This window comes from Peromyscus maniculatus, chromosome 2 (assembly GCF_049852395.1).
Source record: "Peromyscus maniculatus bairdii isolate BWxNUB_F1_BW_parent chromosome 2, HU_Pman_BW_mat_3.1, whole genome shotgun sequence".
In the NCBI taxonomy this organism is placed as follows: domain Eukaryota; kingdom Metazoa; phylum Chordata; class Mammalia; order Rodentia; family Cricetidae; genus Peromyscus; species Peromyscus maniculatus.
The window spans coordinates 83,701,645-83,724,554 of NC_134853.1; the positions used below are offsets into that span (position 1 = coordinate 83,701,645).

At 42.5% G+C, this 22,910-nt stretch overlaps 1 protein-coding gene across 5 annotated transcripts in view; it reads right to left on the reverse strand.

Annotated features, from left to right (window-relative positions):
• Positions 1–22,910, reverse strand: part of Ptbp3 (polypyrimidine tract binding protein 3) — a 119,267-nt gene that overhangs the window by 70,946 nt on the left and 25,411 nt on the right. Inside the window, exons 1-2 of one of the 5 annotated variants that reach the window (XM_076564301.1) lie at positions 20,803–21,025; positions 17,790–17,823 (exon numbers count right to left, since the gene is read on the reverse strand). The exons of 1 other annotated variant lie outside the window; for it this stretch is intronic. In XM_076564301.1, coding sequence (XP_076420416.1) covers positions 17,790–17,823; positions 20,803–20,810 — 42 coding nt within the window. In that variant the 5' untranslated portion in view covers positions 20,811–21,025. Of the gene's footprint in view, positions 1–17,789; positions 17,825–20,802; positions 21,026–22,910 lie in introns of those variants that run through there. 3 more of the 5 variants (XM_076564303.1, XM_076564304.1, XM_076564302.1) reach the window with 3 other exon arrangements.

The window sequence follows — 22,910 nt, forward strand, 5'->3', positions numbered from 1 at the left end:
AATAAAGTGTGTTCTTGCTGGGGATAGTAGCACATGCCAGTAGATCCCTCTTGAGTTTGAGGCCAGCTTGGTATACAGAGTGAGTTCCAGGACAGCCAGGGATACATAGAGAAACTCTGTCTCCAAAAAGACCAAAAAAAAACCAAAAAAACAAAAAAACAAAAAAAAAAACCTTGCTATTCTGTTAAAATACTTTTGGTTGTTTTGTATCCTGTGTTACTTGGTGGTTTTCTCTAACTGATTCTTTCAAGCTTCATTTCATACTTTTTTACATCTTCATTTACTACAGCTACTCTAGTAGTAGTAAATGCCTTTGGCTTTTCTTGTCTTGGAAAGTATGCCTTCATCAATTCTAAAGAATAACTCTAGGAGGGACAGTAGTCTTGGTTGCTCCTCCCCACCCCACCCCAGGACTTTGATTATATAACATCCACTTGATTCTGGCCTATATGATTTCTCCAGAGACATCTATTGGAAGTTTAACAGCACTTCCCTTTATTATATTTTTTGTTGTTGTTTTTTTTTTTGTTTTGTTTTGTTTTGTTTTTTGGGGGGTGATGGGATCAAACTGGATCCTGTGTGTGTGTATGGGGGGGGGGTGATGGGATCAAACTGGATCCTGTGTGTGTGTATGGGGGGGGTGTGTGTGATGGGATCAAACTCAGTTCTTTGTGCACGCCAGGCAAGTGCTCTACCACTAAGCGTACATGCACAGGCTAACTTGACACCTTTTTTCTTGCTATTTTTGGAAATCTCACACTTTTGATGGATTCACTATAAGCCTCAGAGAGGATTTAAAAAAAGAAAGAAAGAAAGAAAGAAAGAAAGAAAGAAAGAAAGAAAGAAAGAAAGAAAGAAAGAAAGAAAGAAAGAAAGAAAGAAAGAAAGAAAGAAAGAAAGGCCAAATCTATGGACTCCTTTTGTGGAACCAAAATAAGACCAAAATGCTCTCACCCCAAAACTAAAGGCCTAAGACTGCTCCTTTTAGCTACAGGCCATAAGTTACTGGAACAGGCCAGAAGTTACTGAGACCAGTCAGTTCAGATTCCAGAAACCAGGAAGTATAAAAGTACAGAGCCACAAGATAGTCACGAGGTAATGCCTGCCAGACTATGGAATGTCCTCTCCCTGGTTTCCAGGGTAACTGACCACAGAAATGCCCCCACCTGAGGGCAGCCAATGAGAAATGGTGGCGGGCAACCACTCCCTTAGAAGTAATTTCTAGAAGTCCCTAGAAGCGAGCCAATCAGAATTGTACCCGTACCAGCACCCCTAAATGATGTAACCTTGTGACTTTTCCCTTTAAAAACTGAGCTTGCAGACAGGTGGGTGCTTCCTCCAGCCTCCACTGCGTTGGATGTATTGGACGAAGTCCCTGCCTAGGCTTGTATTGCTTTTGGATATCCACGATTAAACCTTGCTTTTGCATTCCGGCTTGCTCATCTTTGGTGGTCTCTCTGGGGGTCACGATCTGGGCACAACATTTGGGGGCTCTCCGGGATCCCCAGAGACCCCCCGCTGGGACACCTAAGAGCTCCGGAGGTCCATCTGCACCGATCGGTAAGAGCGCTCCATTTTCTTGTCTGTGTTTTCCTGTTACTTTCATTCTCTTATCCGAAGCCGGCGGTTGAATCTGACAGGCTCACCTTGGCGGACGCGCCTGTAAGGTGACGCTGGAGGAGTTGGAAGACGTTCCAACCCCTCATCAGGACGCGGGGGTCCTTACAGGTCCCCCCGTCATAGGACGCCTGAGAGGGGTCCGTCTGTTAGGATGCCCGTGAGGGGTCCGTCTGTTTGGATCCGTCTGGGGATCGGGAGATGCCCGTGAGGGGTCCGTCTGTTTGGATCCATCTGGGGATCGGGAGACTCTGTTGAATTGTCCCTGTCCCATCTGTAGGTCTTTGGCATTATCGAGGCTCCCTCTCCGGACTCTCATCTGCCTGGACCATCTGTAGGGCCCTTGTTCTTCCTTTTTGTCTGCCTATCTTGTTCGTCAGTGTGATTTGTTAAATGTGTGAGAACTGTGGCCACATGTGTGAGTGTTTTATGCCTGAGCTTGTGTGTGCATTGGGACTTGTGGGCCGATTGCCAGCCGAAGGGATGGAGACCCCTTCGGTGGTTGAACTGGCACAGACTAACCTAACATTGCTTCCTCGCTCTCTCTGACCAGAGCACAGGCAGCAGGCAGCAGCCGGCAGGCAGCGGCTGCACAGCTGCTACTTCAGGGACCCAGGGCGCCGCTGAGAGGGCTAGGCGGCCCATGAGCATCACGGGGCCTAGATACAGCGGGTTCGGGCCCCAGCTTGCTCAAAAAGCTATGGAGTAGAGGCTTGGCTGCATGGGAACTAGGCATGGCTTTGTGCTAGAGCGGGCTGTGAGCACTGTGGGGCCCAGATACGGCCAGCAGGTTCTGTTTGGGCTCCTGTGTGGACATGGGGCAGAGATGGTGGGAGCCAGCAGGAGCCTCAAGGAGCTCAGTGTGGGGGCTGGTGGAGAACTAACTGCCCCTCCAGGGTCACAGCTGAGGAGTGGCCTACAGGTCTGTGGGCCCAGCCAGGGCATGGAGTCACTTTCAGTCTGCCATTCTCATGTACTTGAGGGTCTGAGGTTAACAGCAATCTTTTGTCTCCATGGTGCATGTCTTCCCCGTTCTCCTCCATGCTGTTGGGTGGGGCTCCCAAGACCTGCCCTGGGGCTAAAACCTGATCAAGGTCTGGCTCCAAGAATGGAATGTCACCAACAGTTTCTTGTCGCGGTACAGTGCTGATGCAAATTGAGAGTTGTTCTTGTTATGATATGTGCATGTATTTCTGTTCTTGTTTAAAATATTGTAACTTTACAATATATTCTAGAGTACTGAGGGAAATCACAAGAAAGACTTTGGTAAGAGTTTCTGTTTTAAAAGAAAAGAAAAAGCGGAATTTGTCTGGAGTAAATGTCTGAGGGATCAAAGGAACGGACTGAGGGTACATGGAAGGTTGTAGAAGGTCAGAGGGGATGTGATGTAAACTGTTTGTTATGGTTTCTTATACCTGCAAATACTGAATTTGAAAGTTAATTCTTATTGGTTTTCATCTTAAGAATGGCTAATGATTCTGCAAACTGCTTGTGTGTATGTATACAGGTATGTGACTTGAAAATGTAAGCAAGCTTTAACTGTATGTATGTATGTGTGTAACTTGGATCCAACTGTGTGTATGTGTGCAAGTAATTATTGTTTAGAAAAATGAGCTTTAAACAGCAACCACGTGGCTCCCTCCATCTTGTCTGGTGAACTCATGGGCAGCCATGTGGCTGGCAGCCATCTTTTACTAAGGTTATAAAGATCTACTCGGGTTAACACCTAATACTTATGTCTTTACCAAGTGTTCAACAGCAAGTTTCTAGAGAACTTAAATAGATGGCAACATATGTTTAATAAATAAGGTATTTGATTAATATTAAAGCTGCACATCAATGCTTTTGTTCACAGGAATATACCTTGCTCTGGCAGCCAAACTTTGCAACATAAAGGAACCATAGGAAACAGCTGAGGTTTGCAAATGTATGGCAGGACTAGAGTTCCAAAAAGAGTCTAGTTGCAGTGGTGGAAGACATTTGAGAGATCTCAGTCTTTTAAGAACAGTTTTTATAGTTATAAACCAATGGCTTAAAAAAATGTTTCTTCTTACCCAAGGTATGTTCAGGCTTAAGAATGTTGTATAATGATATTTTGTTTTGGTTTCTTTACTGAACCTGTATTTGATGCTAGAAGAGCTTCAACTTAAAAGCATTGTTTTTAGGCTACTTATTGTAGACTGTTAGAGAACATAAATAGTCAGTCATAAGTAATCAAGTTTTTAATTGTAGTCAGGGTAAGTAAGTACTGATGTAAGTTTACTCATTTACTCAGTCCCTTGCATATGTTTTTAGGGTTGAGCTTGAAACAAGTAATTAGAAACAAAGTTTGTCTATTCAGATATACCTGGACAGCCCTCATACTTCAGAGATCTACAGAATATGGCATTTAAATGTTGATCTAAAAGCTTACTATATCAGACAGGCTTCCAGATCCTAGCAGTGACCCAAGGTCTCCGAAGAAGATTACATATGAGGCACCACAACGTCTCTGCCTGAAATATGACAACGCTGACTACAGGGCAAGATGCCCCAATGCAACGCCTGCCGCCAGGACCCAGCCCAGACTGTGGACAAGCAGTAGGACACTGGAATTGATTGCACCCTTTTGCGTGATCAAGGTCAGTCTTCCATGTCCCGATTCCACAGGAAAAATACTCTGCCTTATGGACCTGATGGCGGAAGAAGATTGATGCTGTTCTGACTGGTGCCTTCAACATATGGAGACCTGGGTAGGGATTGATCCCTGTAATTTATAGGATTGGAAGCTTCTTGGTCTGCACTCAGATATAGTTTATCCTTCTCAGATCTCTGACAGTACTGATGGCCAGGCTAGCTCTAACTTTGTCAGCATGGCAGCATCAACCAGATCCTTCTGCAAGGCCATAGCTGGCTTGTTAGCTCACTTTTAGGAAAATGTTCTAAGATATAAAAGTTTAAGTAAGTCATAAAGGTTCAGATATGAGTCCAAAATGAGATAAGTTTCAGATTACTCTCCTGTTCTATGGTTCAGAGCTTAACATTTAGGAGTCCTGATGAGCTGGTAGAGCAATGACTACTTACTGTTCAGTCACAAGCTCAATATTTTGGATTTGTTTTAGATGTCATCTAAATATGTATAAATGTAAACCTAAAAGTGCCTCTCACCAGGCCAAAAATCTCTGTCCAATTTATACCTGGCTTTCTGGACAGAAGGAAAATGCACAAGCTTTTAACCCAAATCTGTAGTTCTTGTTGGGACTCAAAGGCTTGAGTCCACTTCTGCTGTTTTACAGACAATATGGATTTCAGTGCAGATTGGTAATACTAATGAATCTAAAACTTTTTATGTCATTTTGTAAGTAGGCCTCAAAGGATCAAAAGAGTTATAAAAACCTAGACCCACTTCACAGAAGTTGAAAGGACCCCAGATAAGTATTCCTAAAGATGGTATTTTTTCCTCTCTCCTGGTCTTGGGACTACTGGTTTTCCCATTACTAAGGGTATGGACCTAAGGGTTCCAAATAAGTTCATAAATTTTAACTTCTGTTCCTAGTTTAAATTTGTCTCAACAGATTTCCACTTGGCTGGCAGTCACCTCCAAGTTTCAGTTGCTGACTCCACTGCTCCAGATGGTTCTTCCCTGTCCCTATGGAGTCAGGCAGCTACATGCTTCTGACAAATGCCCCCTTGCCCAGTCTTTGACCAGCTTTTCAGCCTTTTGGGGCCCCTGAAAGCAGCGCCCCAATGCCAGCTCGAAGCAGTTCCAGAAGAGAATACATCACCCATATTCCCTGTTCAGAAAAGGCTGAAATGCTGGGTCAAAAGAAAACTCCCTGGCATAGAGACAAGATGGCTAACTATACATGGCCATTATTAGAGAGGGATACTTAGGAGCTAACTGTCCAAAACCCATGATTGGGTTCCATTAGGCACATGAGAAGGGGGAAATGTGGAACCAAAATAAGACCAAAATGCTCTCACCCCAAAACTAAAGGCCTAAGACTGCTCCTTTTAGCTACAGGCCATAAGTTACTGGAACAGGCCAGAAGTTACTGAGACCAGTCAGTTCAGATTCCAGAAACCAGGAAGTATAAAAGTACAGAGCCACAAGATAGTCACGAGGTAATGCCTGCCAGACTATGGAATGTCCTCTCCCTGGTTTCCAGGGTAACTGACCACAGAAATGCCCCCACCTGAGGGCAGCCAATGAGAAATGGTGGCGGGCAACCACTCCCTTAGAAGTAATTTCTAGAAGTCCCTAGAAGCGAGCCAATCAGAATTGTACCCGTACCAGCACCCCTAAATGATGTAACCTTGTGACTTTTCCCTTTAAAAACTGAGCTTGCAGACAGGTGGGTGCTTCCTCCAGCCTCCACTGCGTTGGATGTATTGGACGAAGTCCCTGCCTAGGCTTGTATTGCTTTTGGATATCCACGATTAAACCTTGCTTTTGCATTCCGGCTTGCTCATCTTTGGTGGTCTCTCTGGGGGTCACGATCTGGGCACAACACTTTGAACCTATTAGATCTAGATACCCATCTCTTTCCTGATATTTGGAAAGTCTTCACACATTTCGTGGAAAAAAATTTTTTGAGATAGGGTCTTGCTGTGGAACTTTCTATACAGGCTGGCGATTCTCAACCTGACAGTCCTCTTGCCTTTGCCTCCCAAATTATAGGAGAACAGGTGTGCCCTAGCACACCTTTGAACTTTAACAATGTATCTTTATGGCTTATTTGTAATTCAACATTACTCTTGAGTCTCATTGTGAAAAACAAAGCTGTTAGAGGTAGCAATTGCCCTGCCCCTTTCCACTAGTTTATCCCTTTTGTTATTATAATTGTCACATTCTCCCTGTGATCACAGCATACTGGGATCTGTCCATTCCTGTGGTGAATAAAAGGCTGACTCAAAGTTGAAAATCAAGAAATAGCACTTTTATAACTATGTCATTATTATTAAGGAATCACAGTCCTGATACAGTTCATTTTCTATTCTATGGTCCAATGTCACAACCTTACAGCTACATGAAGACAAAAAAATGCTCCCTAGATTTAAGGTCAAGTGCATTATTACAGTCCTATTAACTGCACAAAATCGTGTCATAGTCTAATTTGGTCCGTTAACAACCATAATTTTCTCACCCTGCTTGTTTAAATTTCCATCACATCTTTAATGACCTTAACTTTGGTTTCGTTTATACTCTTGTCCTATATCATACCCACTTTTGTTTCAAGCTATGACAGTATTCATCCCACCAGGATCTCTCCTTGTACAAATCTAGAATGCCAGCTTTCTAAGCATTCTTAGGCAGTTGTCTACCAAAGTCTTTTCTCTGCTCTTCTGGGATGGCTCATCATTTTTTAAAACCTTTTTTCCTTGTTCTTAGTTTACTTCTTCATTTTGCTTAGGTGCACCCTAAATGACTAAATGGCCATCGGCACAGCAAAGTTTATAGGCTCATGCCTATGTGAGAACTCCACCGATAAACAGGATCATTTGACTCACAGTACTGGGTTAAACTTATTTTCTCAAGAAAATGATAGTGTGTTCATGGAGCATGTAGTGTGGTTGCTAAGTTGCCAGTGAGACCTTTAGTCTAATCAGACCTTCACTTACTTAAAACTGACTTCTTCCTTCCTGGGTGCTTCAGAATCATGTCCTCATGCACGAAGTTCTGAAATCTCATGACAGAAGGGCTCATCTAGGTGATGATCTTTCATACTCATGGTGCTAGCTGACCAGTTGGCCTTTGGTCTGTAGCATGAAATTAATATGAAAGCTTGCTCTCATGCCCAAATTTAACTGGATATTTACAAAAGCTAGAGGAATATATGAGTTCCAGAAATTAAGACACCAAAAGAAACAACCCCAAGAAAGCAGGATAACTCCACATATTGTATGTGAGGGTGACATAGACAAATGGCTACAGACTGAGGCTGAAGAACCAGTCTCAGTGAAAGGTGTTTGAAGAAAGCTTTTAAAATACATTTTCTTGCTTAAAAAGACCCTCAAGTATACAAAACCTTAGAAGACTTGCCATACAAATACACATCCACTTTTTTTTGAGGGGGGGGGGAATCATCAAGTCAAAAGAGAAAACCAATGCCAACAGGGAATTCAAGAAAGACAGAAATGAGAACTGGAGAGATGGCTCCACAGTTAGGAGCACAGGTTGCTCTTCCAGAGGTCCTGGGTTCAAGTCCCAGCACTCACATGGCAGCTTACAACCCTGTGTAATTCAAGTTCTAGAGAATCTAGCCTCCATGAATATCTACCTAGTGCACATAGATATATGCAAACAAAAATAACAAAAAATAATAATTTCTTTAAAAAAATGGTTCAGCTAGTAAGGTGTGTGATGCAGTCATGAAAATCTGAGTTTAGATCTTCAGCATCAATAGAAAGGGCCTAGTACAGTACTCTACTTCTTCCCTCTGCTGAAGAGGTAGAAACAGATGGATCCCTGGGGCTTCCTGACCAGCAGTCCACACAACAGCAGTCAGTAAATTCCAGGTTCAGCACAAGACCCTGCCATCGTGGGGCTAAAGAGATGGCTCAGATGGTCAAGGTGTTGGCCTCACAAGCCTGGCAACCCAGAATACACATAAAGGAAGGAAGCATTAAACAACTCCAAAGTTATCCTCTGACCTCCACATATGTAAGTGCGTGGGTACACAGGCATAGCGCGCGCGCACACACACACACACACACACACACACACACACACACACACAAAATAAATTAAAATTGAAAAATAAGTGGGCACCTGGGAGGCAGAGGCAGGTGTATCTCCAAGTTCAAGGCCAGCCTGGTCTAGAGTGAGTTCCAGGACTACACAGAGAAACCATGCCTCGAAAAACCAATAAATAAAAAATAAATAATGAATGAATGAATAGTGGAAAGCAATTGGGGAAGAAACCCAACAGATATTAATCTCCGACCATCATTCAAAGTCATGCACATGGGCACACATACATACCACATACACACAAGATAGAGAGGGACTAATGAAGACACAAACTCTCACATAGGCACATGTATGTTCACACTCACCAACACATAAAAATAATGAGATATCTTGTTAAAGCATTTACCATCAAAAAGTAAAATTGAAACCCAAAGAAAGCAAAGCCAATGAAATATAGGAAGATGAAAATCGACAGTTGATTGGCTTGATCTGTTTGGGAGGCATCTAGGCAGTGGTACCAGGTCCTGGGCTCGCTGCATGAGATAGCTGTTTGAAACCTGGGACTTATACAGGGACGCTTGGCTCAATCTGGGAGGAGGGGACTGGACCTGCCTGGACTGAGTCTATCAGGTCGATCTCAGTCCTCGGGGGTGTCCTTGATCTGGAGGTGGTGGGAATGGGGGGGTGGGCTGGGGGGGAAGGGAGGGGGGCAGGAAGGGGGAGAACAAGGGAATCTGTGGCTGTTATGTAGAACTGAATGGTATTGTAAAATAAAAGAAAAAACTAAAAAAAAGTAAAACCAAAAGAAAAAAAAAGAAAGATGAAAATCAACAGCATATTTAAAATTTTTAATAAATCCTTAAAGACTAACAAACTGAAGATACAAAATATGACAAAAGGACCCAGCATGGCGGTTGGTGCACACCTTTAATCCCAGCACTTGGGGAAATAGAAGCACACGGATTTCTATGATTTCAAGGTGAGCATGGTCTACAAAGAGAATTCTAGACACCGAGGGACACGACACAGTGAAATCCTGTCTCAAAAAACCAACCAACCAACCAGTGTGTGTGTGTGTGTGTGTGTGTTTAGATAGACAGATCAAGAGAAAACAAATGAGACAGTCAATAACCTGTGCTAACAGATACTCTTCAATATCTTCAGCATCTTCAGATACCCAGCGAGGCATGACCATTTACAAAATGCAGACATTTTGGTCTTCAGTTCTAACTAAGTGGTAGAATATTTATCTCCCATGTACAAAGAAGGCAGCATACCACAGATATTGTATCAAGTTGGTAAGCTTATCTATCAAGGGCCAGATAATAAGAGTCTTGGACCAACTATTTAACTATGCTGCTGCATGAACAAAAGATAACCACATACAACACAGAAATGAGCCATTCTGTTCCAGCAAAACACAAGACACTAAAATTTGAAATTCACCTATTTTTCTCCTGTCATGAAATATTAATCTTATTTTTTAAACACTCAGTGTCTAAAAACTATCTTAGCTTGCAAGGCATATAAAAACAGATGACAGTGAGCTCTACTTAGCTCTTTGGCCTGAGTTTGCCAATTCCTGTATTAGTTTGTTAAAGAAGTCTCAATTTTCATCCAAAGGAATCTCCTGAGACTATTTTCCTGTGACCAAATAAAAGCAACAAGCAGACCACGGTGCTAAAAGGCCTGCACTCGGGAAGGTGCAACAAGAACCGCACTCCAGGCTACTGGGGCTAGAAAGTGGAAGAAAGACAAAAGGGAGAAAAGGGAGAAAAGGGTGGAAGGCAAAGAAGAAATGAATTACAAGTAGTAACAAAAGAATAGATTGTACTTAGAAATTCCAATTATAGGGCTGGAGAGATGGCTCAGAGGTAAAGAATGCTGGCTGCTCTTCCAGAGGTCCTGAGTTCAATTCCCAGCAACCACATGGTGGCTCCCAACCATCTGTAGTGAGATCTGGTGCCTTCTTCTGTGTACATAGCGAGATCCAGGATAGGTACCAAAACTACAGGAGAAACCCTGTCTTGAAAAACAAACAACAACAACAACAACAACAAAAACCCATTATAGCCCATAAATCTGAGAGAAAACAAAAAGGAATGCATGGGAAGGGCTGGAGGGAAGAAGGGGGGAAGTACTGTAACTTTAACAGACTGGAAGGTGACATCAACTCCAGCAGGATGCTTCTGACCTCCACTCACATGCTGTGGCACATGCACACACAATTACCTAAGTACATAAGTAAATATGATTTTTAAAAGCTACATTTTGTCTATAAGAAACATTGAAGAGCCAGTGGTGATGGTGATTGTGGTGGTGACACACAACTTTAATTCTAACACTCAGGAAGCAGAACTAATTCCAGGACAGCTACACAGAGAAACTCTTGGGTGGCGGGGTTAGAGACACAAAATGAAACATTAAAGACTTAACAGATGGCCTGGAAAGATGGCTCAGGGTTTGAACACTTATTACTCTGGGGTTCAACTTCCAGTACCAACACAGGTTCACAACTTTCTGCAACTTTAATTCTAGAGGATCAGATGCCCTCTTCTGGCCTCCAAAGGCACCCGGTATGCATGTGGTACACACACACATGCACACAATCAACACTCATATGAAACCTTAAAAAAAATTTTTTTAAAAAGGTTTAACAGGCATCCCTCCCAAAAAATGAACCACTAGACAGCACATAAAAAGGGTGCTAATAAATACCACTAACCAATCGTCAAATCAATAACAAAACTGTAGTGGCGGCACATGCCTTTAATCCCAGCACTTGGGAGGCAGAGCCAGGCGAATCTCAGTTAGTTTGAGGCCAGCCTGGCCTAGAAAGCAAGTTCCAGGACAGCCAGGGCTGTTATACAGAGAAACCCTGTCTCGAAAAAACAAAGAACAAAAAACAAAACTGCAAGTGTACTGAAATACTACTGACACTAGTCATTCAACTATGCCCTTTAAAGCACGTGAAAGTAAAAACCAGTATACCAAGGGTTGCAAAGGATGAAAGACAACCTGAGCTCTATAGATGAGACCAGGCGATCAGGCACATTCAAGGTAGTATGGCCACAGATGTGACCTCCAATATAAAGCAGGCTGTGTGAAGTACATATATTTTAGAAAACAGTTCATGAGCAGAAAACGGCTCTACAGTTCATAAGCAGGCGCTTCATCAGTATAATGAAATACTTGAGACAACTAACTTACACAAGACGTTTGTTCAGCTCATAGTTCTGGAGGTTCTAGTCTAAGATCAAGCAGATGGACTACTGCTTGGGCCTCTAATGAGAATGCCAGGTAGAAATGGCAGTGTGTTCATGATAGACAAACGGTTCACCTTAAGGCCAGAAAGCAAAGGGAAAGAGGAGAGTGCCAACATCCCACAATCTCACGGAAACCTAAAACCTCTGGAGACTAAACCTCCTAATAGATTCTATTAATTCCCCAAAATGCTACCCTGCACAGTGAGCCTTTAACATACAGACATTTGGGGAACATTCAAAATCCAAACAATATTAGCAGTTTCTGAGATACATACATGTCTTATCACCCTGCACTTCTATTCCTGGGCTTGGAAGAGATATATATAACAGTATCCTACACACACACACACACACACACACCCCTTCTCAGAAGCTTTATTTGTAATATTCCCAAACTGGAAAGAACTCAGGTGCCCATCAACATGAGAACAGACTTTAAGACACAATAAAATACACATAAATGAAGATGGACTACTAACTAAACAGAACTACTATGCAACATAGATAAGTCTAAAAAATTCATTTTGCTAAATAAAAAAACTGCCATACACCAGAGAGCTTATGATCTATGAATCCATTCATATAAGGTGCAAAAACAGGTAAAACTAATCTACATTAATAGAATTCAGAACAGTTGCCTAAACTGTGTCTGGAAAGAGATAACAGAGATCTTTAGAGCAGCATTCTCTCATTTTGATCAAGTGTTAAATTTTGTCAAAGGTTACTGAACTGCACTCTACATAAATAACATCTCATTTTTAAAGGGTAAGAATTTGCAGTCAAAGACTTCTGTGTTTCCAACAGTGATACACAACAGTAAGCAAACATTTTCTGTAAAGGGCCAGGAGATGAATATGTTATGCTTTGCAGACTGTGACCACTACTCAGCTCTGCAATTATATATAATGTGAAAGTAACCACAGACAATATGGAAACAAATAAGCATGGCTGTGTTCCAATAAAACTACTTACAGAGAACAGGTGTCGAGCAGGATGTGCTCATGGCTGCTGCTTGTTAACCCCCAATGTCAGAATAAAGAAAACGGATGCTCAAAATTAATTTCAATATGCTGTACTGTTCTTTTCTACATAGGAGGCATGACAATTATCAGAAGCCATTTACAGTTCTGTTTAAGTGTGTTTCTCTATACTCAACAACCCACTAAAGATAGGATGAGTACCTAAAAAAGACTATGACAGTGAATATGGAAGACAAAAATAAAAAGAAATACAGGAAATGTGGTTTTAAGATTTTGAGCACTAGCCAGCTAGAACTAATGAAAGCATAAGCTGAAATTTTAAAATGCACTAAGGCACGCAGAAAAAATAATCACCTACAATGCTGACACTGATTTATGTGGTAAAATAAAATCCTTGAAATGTGTGCCCTATCACTCTTCATCATCAGATTGTGTCTTCATTTAAAAGAACTCACTGTTCATTGTTTCTCAATGATACACACACACAGAGAGCGCCAGCCACGGTAGTGCATTCCTGTGACCCCAACCATTGGGAGATTGAAGAAGGTTCAAGTCCAGCTTGGTTAACCTAGCAAGATTCTTTCTCAATAATCCCAAAACAAAAATGTTTCATGGTGCATTCCAAAAGCTAATCTTTTAATTTGGTCAAGGTTCAAAAATTAATACCCCACAAAGAACATTCAAGTACATACCATGATAAGAATCCTAAACACCTGAAAATGTAAACATGTTTTCAATAAAATTCCAATCTAAAAGAAAAGGAATTCTTTCTCACTAAGTCTATGCCTATTAGAAGAAATATTAGCAGTATCGGAAAGCTTGGGTTCCAGTATGTATGCCACTTAAGTGTGTTACAATTCAGCATTCATTCATGCATCAAACATCTTTTGAGATTATAATACAACAGACACTGGAAACACAATAGTAAAGAAAACATCAGAAATGTTCTCCTTTGTGACACATTCTAAATCATTCTAAACCCAACTAGTTTTCCGTTGCTAAAATAATTTTTATATTTAAGAATATTTTTAATTATCTTTTCCAAACTCTAAATAACTTTCTAGGGCTGGAAAGAGCACTCAGGTTCAGATTCCAGTACCCACAAAGTAGCTCTAATCATCCTTAACTTCAGTTCCAGATCACCCTCTTCTGACACCAGACACACATGTAACATATACATAACATGTACAGGAAAAACACTCATACACATAAGATAAATTTTAAAATAAATAACTTTTTTAATCCACAAAAGTAAATTTAGGGAACACAACTTGAATTCCATCCTTGCTACTAACTAAAGCCATTAATTATTCAGACACCAAACAGAGGAAGCAAATGTTGGTTTATCTTTCACATACTCTAGATGAAATGCAAGCCTTAATGGCTCATTATTTGGTAATAACTAAACTTCTTTGGTGAGATCAAAGAAAGAATAATTCTGTCAAAAAGTACATATAACAGCCATGAGATGCAAGCATTTCCAAAGCAGAGGCAGGTAGATTGCTATGAGTTCAAGACCAGCCTGGTCTACAGAGGGAGTTTCAGGACAGACAAGGCTACACAGAGAAACCTTCACACACACACACACACACACAAAAAAAAAAAAAAAGGGGGGGAAGAAAAAGATAAAGTAATATATTGAATATTTTATAGCATGAATATGTAAATATTGAATATATTTATAATATATAAACATATGGGCATATATATTCAGGCTGCCTACTAAACCAATTAATCAGCTTATCATCTCTTCAGATTTGTTGCTTTTAAAGTGCTTATTTCAAAACACATAGACAGAAAAATCATACCCTGTATTCACATGTGGTTCCTAGGCATAACATTTAAATATTCTTTCATTTACTATGGATGTGTTTTCACCATAATAAAACAAGCAAGGGTCCTTCAAGCATAATTTAACTTTTAAGTGGTAACTTTTTAAATGTCTGCTGTATTTATACGCCAGATAAAAAACTAGAATCACAAATCACATCTTTTTTTTTTTTCTTTTTTTGTGGGCGGGGGGGGGGGGGGGGGGGTTCAAGACAGGGTTTCTCTGTGTAGCTTTGGAGTCTGTCTTAGAACTCGCTCTGTAGTCCAGGCTGGCCTCGAACTCACAGAGATGCGCCTGCCTCTGCCTCCCAGGTGCTGGGATTAAAGGCATGCGCCACCACCGCCCGGCCACAATCACATCTTTAAAGATCAAAACAATTCATTGAAATATCTCTTCTCCCACAGACACCTTCAGACACATAGTTAAGGGTTTAATTTCTAATCTCTGAGTATCATTCTCACATGAGACAACATATGGAGAGGGTAGTTCCAGAAAAGGCTTCCTCCATTTATTTCCTATTCATAAACATATTCAAAGCTTGCCAAAGCAGATCAATTCTACCTAACCCCAAAAGACAGTACAACAACAGCTCCCAAATATGCTAGTCTCAGACATCCCATTCTTAGTGTTAAATGCTGCTTCTTGCTATGCTTATTTTTTTTTTTTGTGATATATATTTTTTATTTTACAATACCATTCAGTTCTACATATCAGCCATGGGTTCCCCTATTCTCCCCCCTCCCACGCCCTCCCCTTACCCCCAGCCCACCCTCCATTCCCACCTCCTCCAGGACAAGTCCTCCCCCGAGGACTGTGATCAACTTGGTAGACTCAGTCCAGGGAGGTCCAGTCCCTTCCTCCCAGACTAAGCCAAGTGTCCCTGCATAAGTTCCTGGTTTCAAACAGCCAACTCATGGAATGAGCACAGGACTTGGTCCCACTGCCTAGATGCCTCCCAAACTGATCAAGCCAATCAACTGTCTCACCTATTCAGAGGGCCTGATCCAGCTGGGAGCCCCTCAGCCTTTGGTTCATAGTTCATGTGTTTCCATTCATTTGGCTATTTTTTTTTTCAATAATTGAGTAAAACTGAAATTTATTATATGCCACAGTCGTCCTAGGGACCTCCATGCTATATATATAGCCTCTATGGTTCTATGGGTTGTGGTCTGATTGTTCATTTTATATCTAGACTCCACCAATGAGTGAGTACATACCATAACTGTCTTTCTGGGTTTGGGTTACCTCACTCAGGATGATTTTTTCTAGTTCCATCCATTTGCCTGCAAATTTCATGCTTTCATTGTTTTTCTCTGCTGAGTAGTACTCCATTGTGTATATGTACCACATTTTTTTCATCCATTCTTCCGTTGATGGGCATCTAGGTTGTTTCCAGGTTCTGGCTATTACAAATAGTGCTGCTATGAACATAGCTGAGCATGTATCTTTATGGTATGTATCAGCATTCTTTGGGTATATGCCCAAGAGTGGGATGGCTGGGTCTTGAGGTAGTTCGATTCCTAATTTTCTGAGAAACCGCCATACTGATTTCCACAGTGGTTGTACAAGTTTACATTCCCACCAACAGTGGAGGAGTGTTCCCTTTGCTCCACATCCTCTCCAACATTGGTTGTCGCTATGCTTATTTCTTAAGAAGTCATAGACTATAAGCACCACCACCAGATCCACTAAGTGTAAAGAAATAGAAATATGGAACTGGCTAGCAAAGTGTATAGAATTAGGGAGACAGTGGTGGGATTTGTGCTTACTTTGACAAAAACAGACTAGAAAGTGATCAAACTATATAAATGAACCTAGCTTATTTAAAATATATACAAAGGTTAAATAATTCGTTCTACTTTCTACAGTAATCTGCACTGTGTGGCCTACTGAACTAGATTTCCCACATCAGTATCAAATACCAAAATACCAAAAGAAATTTTATGACAGTTATCTTTTATTATTTTATTTAAAATTTTCATGTATGTGTATATGCCAGAGTATGTATGTGCACTCAAGAGATCAGAAAAGTGCATATGACCCCTTGCAACTGGAGTTAGGTAGTTGTGAATCACCACACAGGTACTGGGACAGAACCCGGGTCATTTGCAAGAACACTAAGTACTATTAAGAGCTGAGCCTTGATCGCAGTCCTTGGGGGAGGACTTGTCCTGGAGGAGGTGGGAATGGAGGGTAGGCTGGGAGTAAGGGGAGGGGGTGGGAGGGGGGAGAATAGGGGAACCCATGGCTGATATGTAGAACTGAATGGTATTATAAAATAAAATATATATATATATATATAAAAATTTAAAAAAAGAGCTGAGCCATCTCGCAGCTCCAAGATAATTATATATATTTTTTGTTTGTTTGCTTTTTAAGACAGAGTTTCTCTGTAGCTTTGAGCCTTTCCTAGAACTCACTCTGTAGACCAGGCTGGCCTCGAACTCACAGAGATCTGCCTGTCTCTGCCTCCCAAGTGCTGGGATTAAAGGTGTGCGCCACCACCGCCCAGCTGATTTGTATTTTTTTAATGCAGTAATGAGAAGGTCCTGGTATAACTAAAGATTTGTAATTTGGAAAAATCATTACTACAAAATATTGAGTTCTCTAGATGGTCACCTTTTTAGATAGAGGTTTCATTGCTAGCAATGAGGTATAATGAAACAAAGGTCAGGCTTTTAAAACAGAAAGGGAAGACAAGCATTTGAACACCAGAACATCACATCTTGAACAAACTTTCTCAACTTGCTTTTTCATCTCTAAAATAAAAATAGTAATTACCACCTGGCAGTTGTGGCACACGCCTTTAATCCCAGCACTCGGGAGGCAGAGGCAGGCAGATCTCTGTGAGTTCGAGGCCAGCCTGGGCTACAAAGTGAGTTCCAGGAAAGGCACAAAGCTACACAGAGAAACCCTGTCTTGAAAAAAATAAATAAATAAATAAATAAATAAAAATAGTAATTACCTATCTTAAAGAAATGTTATAATGACTAGTGAGAATACATGTAAATGTAAAGCACATGGCACAGAGTTGACACTAAAAACAAAACAAGTATTGTTATTTTATTTCTCATAAGTACACACCACAAAGGTTGTTTTTTTAAAAAGGACTCATTAGAAAAATAAATCAGAGCCTAGGATTATTTTAATTACAAAAAACAAACAAAAAACACCATCTGGATAGTTAAGTAAAACTTTAGATTTTTTTTTAAGTTTACATATATAATACTATAGTTGCTCCTGAAAAGTACATAAAATCCAAAATTAGCTATGGGTCTACTTCATTTTGGAGTTAAAAATAAAGATTATTATCACACAGAACAAAATACAATTTCATGAACAGGTGAAATTATTTCACCACTGGGGGAGATGTCAAAATTAAAATAAAAAATGATTATGAAAGGATAGTAAAAGATTCCTACCTTTAAACCGACTGCTATAAGATCTGTAACAACACTGTATGGAAAAAAGTAAAAAGAGAAAATGGAAAACAAAGTTAGAGAACAAGTTTTAAAAGACAGGTAAGATTAAAGAAAAAGAAAAAGCATTATAATAATAAATAATGAAAAAATGATGAACTGTGAAATGTTAATAAAGAAAAAACAATGGACAGTGTAGCAACAGCAGAGTTCAAAAGCAAAGCCTGACACCTCATTGCAAGAGAAAAAATTCCTCTCTAGTGTGTAGAAAGTACAGCTGTGCTTCCATACAATAAGCATGTGTTGATCTCACGTTGGCAAATCCAAACGAAAACTAAAATCACCAAAGTTCACTAAGTCCCTGAAATGAGTGACCAAACCATAAAGCTTTAAATTAAACAAAACCTGTGCCTGGATTTTACAGACATGAAAAAAATCTCAGAAACCTGCATCTTACCATCCCAAAAACTGACCAAAATATTGTTATGACTGTCTCCCATAGCTAGAATAAGTACAAACATCACATTTCACACATCCAATTTTACTGTAAGATTTTTATTGTAAATTTTATTATTAAAAAGAAGTTAAACATCAATACTATGTTGTGAGTACAAAAGTATTCCTCCTTGGTGGAAATGAATACACACACACACACACACACACACACACACACACACACGGCTCGAAGAGAAACTAAAAATATGTTGGCTAGTGGTTTTTTTGTTTGCTTTTTTAACTACTCTGAATAAAGGAAATGGGCTTTTTTCAAGCTGTGGAAAAATAAAATTTAATAAACCTGCCTGCAGTATAATCCACTATATTCAAAGCTACACTCCTTAAGAGTGTAAAAAGCCCTATACAGCTACTCTGTACAAAAACTCAACTCTTCTATATCTTCAGTTAGCAGTTTTATCTCCATATTTGCTAAAAGCTACAAATAAGCTTTGTATTATGTTACTAATCATAATACCATCATAACTTCCTAAAGGTATGCAAACACGTGTCTGCATCAAGTGGTATAAATTTCAATGTTTTAAACAATTATTTTTAACAATATTTCCCTTTTAGAATTCTGAAACTTGTATTCATTTTTCTGGAATTTAAACCTTGTAAGTAACTGGTAAGCTCCACTTTTGAAAGTGTGTAATAGTGTCATGATTGGTCCTGATGGAAAAAGCAAATATTTTTCCTATTTGACCTCCTCTGTTCGGCACCACTGCCTTCGTAGCTTGAACACCACGAGCACGTCAAAGTTCTTAAAGACTATCAGCAAGACTAAGTTTGGGAGGTGAGTGGAGGAGCAAATGTGAGCAGAGTGCCAGGATATGTATGTACGAGATGGCATAATGAAACCATTACTTTGTGTGCCATTCTTCACAAGCAAGACGGAGAATGTAGCAGATGACGACTAAAAGCCTATGCAATTAATGCTTTGGATCAATTCGGCAGGAAGCTGAATAAGGTTGACTATTCCTGCTCCCCCTCCCCACATCCCTGAGCGCGCATGAGGGGAGGAATTTGCACTTCACACTGAAGAAAGCAAGTGAAGCCCTTTATCTGTAAATCTCAGGGCACAAAAGGCGAACCTGTTTCCCCAAACCCGAAGTCGAACCTTCTCAAGACGGTAACTTCACTTCCTGACTGATTGATATAGGGCATTATGGCATAAATCACTGAAATGATTTCACAGGTAAAATCAGTCAGGTAAAGAGAAGTCAATGCTTAAGGAGAAGCTTTCACAAAGTAGCTTCCATTAAATAAAAATCCTTTAAAGAACATCACAACCATAAATCAAATCTAAAATTGCACTTTGATATCTGCAGCAGCATGCAATCTGCATTCAAACGAGATAATCCATATCACAATATTGTGAAACTAATTTAAACGAAACCTAGCGAGGGAAAAAAAAAAAACTGTTGCAAGATCCCAGTGTCTTCACGTAAGTACGTAGCAAGCAATAATCAAATACGCGGCAACCTGTTAAATGGCTTTTACTTTTCAAACAAGTTATATGCTCCACCATCCAGTAGTTTACAGAAATCTTGTCAAAAGTCGGCGGAGGCAGGTGTTAAGAACAACTCAAACGCCTAAGGATTAAATAAATAAAAGGAGTTGGAATCTCTAATAGACTTGGAGAATTCTTTTTTTTTTTAATCTTGACGAACAATACTATTTGTATGACCCCCAATTTACTAAAATCCTCCACTTGGCACTTTTATTAAAATACATCAGGTCCTACCCCATGTCTCAAATTCCGAGAGAAATGATCAACTCGGAAAGGGTGGTTGTAAATCTTTTTTTTTCCTTTAATTTTAGTCACGGACCCCATTTAAACCGAGCAGTTGAAAGCGCCCGGAAAACTGCACTTACACAATATCTGACATCGCCCGCGGCGAATTCACTAAGTTTCTTGGGGGGGGCGGGGGGGGAGGAGGACGAGGAGGAAGCGTCCCCGGTGGTGACAAAGTGCAGACGCTCGTTCTGTAGAAATGGTTAACGTATCTCACAGCGCCAAGTCAGGAGACCCCGCCGGTCCCGAGACCCGTACGGGATGGCGGTTCGAGACCCGGTCGCCGCCCAGACGGCTGTCGCCTCTCGCCGGGGCCCGCCGCCGGGGAAAGCTCCGCCGCGCGCCCCACCCCGCCGGTAAACAGCAACTCCCCGAGCGCCGCGGCCGCCTCAGCCTCCGCCCCCGCCAGCGCCGCGCACCATTTTCTGAGAGGAAGTGTGGGGAGGCTGGCCCGGCACCCCGGCCCCGGCTCGTCTCCGCTTCCCGAGAGCGCCCCGAGGCTGCGAGGGGCGGACGTGACGGGGGGGTGGGGGGGGACGCCGCGCGCAGGAAGCCGAGACTGCGGCGGACGGACCCCCCGCGTCCCCCGGGTCCCTGCCGTCGGGCTCGGCCCCGGGTCGCTCCTCCGCTAGCCCGGCGCCGCGCCCTGCTCCCCGGCCTCGGCGGGACGCGACGCCGAAAGGAAACGAGGCCAGCGCAGCCCCCGAGCGGCCACCCGGCACTTACCCATCCATGGCCCAGATGGAGGAGCGCCTTGTGCGGGGATTGACGGGCTCGTCGCGGGCGGAGGAAAGCAGGCGGCGGCTCCGGGGACCGCCGAGCCGAGCCGCTCCACAGCTCCGGCCGGTCGGAGGTGGAAGGAAGAGTGGGAAACAGGGGCGGGGACCGGGCACGCTCCCGCCAGCGCCGCGCCCCCGCCTTCCCAGCCCGCGAGCGCGTCCCCGCCTCGCCTGGCCCCGCCCCCTCGGCGTCGACGCCCTCCCTGGACTCGGCTGGACTCCAGGGCGCCCTCTTCCCGCCTTCGCCTCTTCGCCCCGCCCCCGCCCGCCCGCCCGCCCGCCCGCCCGCGACCCGGCGCGTGCGCGCGCGCCCCAGCTTCTCCTCCCCCCCCCCCCCCGGCGTCGCGCCCGCGCTCGCGGGGACGCGCGCCTTGTGCTTCCCGCTTCGCGGCTCGCCCTCCCGCGAGCCCGCAGGCCTTCCGGCTTTCCGCAGGGGCCTGAACGCTTCCCGCTGATGGCGAGGAAAGCCTCGGGACCCCAAGGGACGTTTGAAGTCCCGAAGGCATTTCTGCGGGCGGGCGGGCGACCCTGCGGGCGGCACGGCGGGGGACCGGCGGGGGACCGGCGCGACGGCCACAGTGCAGGTCTTCCGGGACCTGAGAGCAGCGACCCCGGAGCCTGTGGGAGATCGCCGGCCGGCCGGCCGCCAGGCCCTGGAAGTCAGCCTCAGAGACCCGCAGTGGCCGGATAGGTGTGGTTGGGAAAGGAATTAGGTAGACGAGACTGCCCCGGACTTCGTTTTTAACAGTTTTAATCTGAGTGCTTTTCTCGTCTAATACTAAGTACACACGAAACTTTCATTGCATAGCTGTGGGATGATCATTATAGTGCCGGGATTAAAAGTTTAGGCATTCATCCTTGGCGGGGGTGGGGGGAGATAGGAAAGGATTATTGTTTTTCCAGATGAAAATACACGAGTGATCTCCGGAATTTCAGTCAGAAAACGTTTCGTTTGCACCAAAGCCCTTTCCTCTAGTATGAGCAAAAACAGATTATACATAAAGTATAGGATAGCTATTTGATATATATAATGCGTACAACTACTGAGAACATGCTCCCCCACACACACCTTTCACAGCCTACCTACTTCTGGAACTGAGTGCTTTTCCAGTTCACAGATCATTGAAATTTAAGGCAGTCTTCAAACTCGGAAACAAAAGAGTGGGCCGCCCACACCCATTTCAAAGGAAGTAACAACTTCAGTCTATCCTTCCTGATTTCCTACTTTAAAATAGTAGACACTTTTAGTTTGTAATTCAGGAAGGTCATTTTTAAAGTTATTTCTGTTCCCCTATTCAAAATGTCAAAAGTGTTTTGTATGTTAAATCTAAGTATTAAGTTATGTTTGGAAACATTGCCACCCTACATTGCTATGTGGGATTTTAAAATAGTCTGTGCCTGGAGTTCCTTCCTGAGTTTGAGGCCATCTTGAGCTACATTGTAGGTTCCAGGCCAGCCTGGGTCACAAAAAACAAATGAGCAACAAAAAAACTAATGATATTTTATCATTATTTATTTATATTATTTATTTTAACAAGAGAAGCTGCCGGTGAAGTGTTTGTATTGCTGTATCTGGGGCACATTGTGTTATGAGTTTCCTCGCTCACTTTTTAGTTACACATGTAAATATAATGCTTTTTGTTTTTTCAAAACTCAAACAGTAGGAAATAGTTTTGTTTGTTTGAGATCAAGTTTTAAATCTAGAACAGCCCGGCTGAAACTTGCTATGGAACTCAGGCTAGCACCAAATTTAAGATTCTCTGGCTTCAACCTCCTGAGATTACAGAGATGAACTGCCATACAGGCCTGAAAAGCTTTGGCTTTTCTCCCCAGACCACTCCCTTGCTAACCACTTTGTGTATATTTATCTAGATCTTTATTTATGTATTGAGACAGGGTTTCTCTGTGTCCAGGAACTCATTTTGTAGACCAAGCTGGCCTCAAACTCACAGAAATCCACCTGCCTCTGCCTCCCAAATGCTGGGATTAAAGGTGTGCACCACCACCACCACCACCACCACCACCACCACCACCACCACCACCACCTGGCTTATA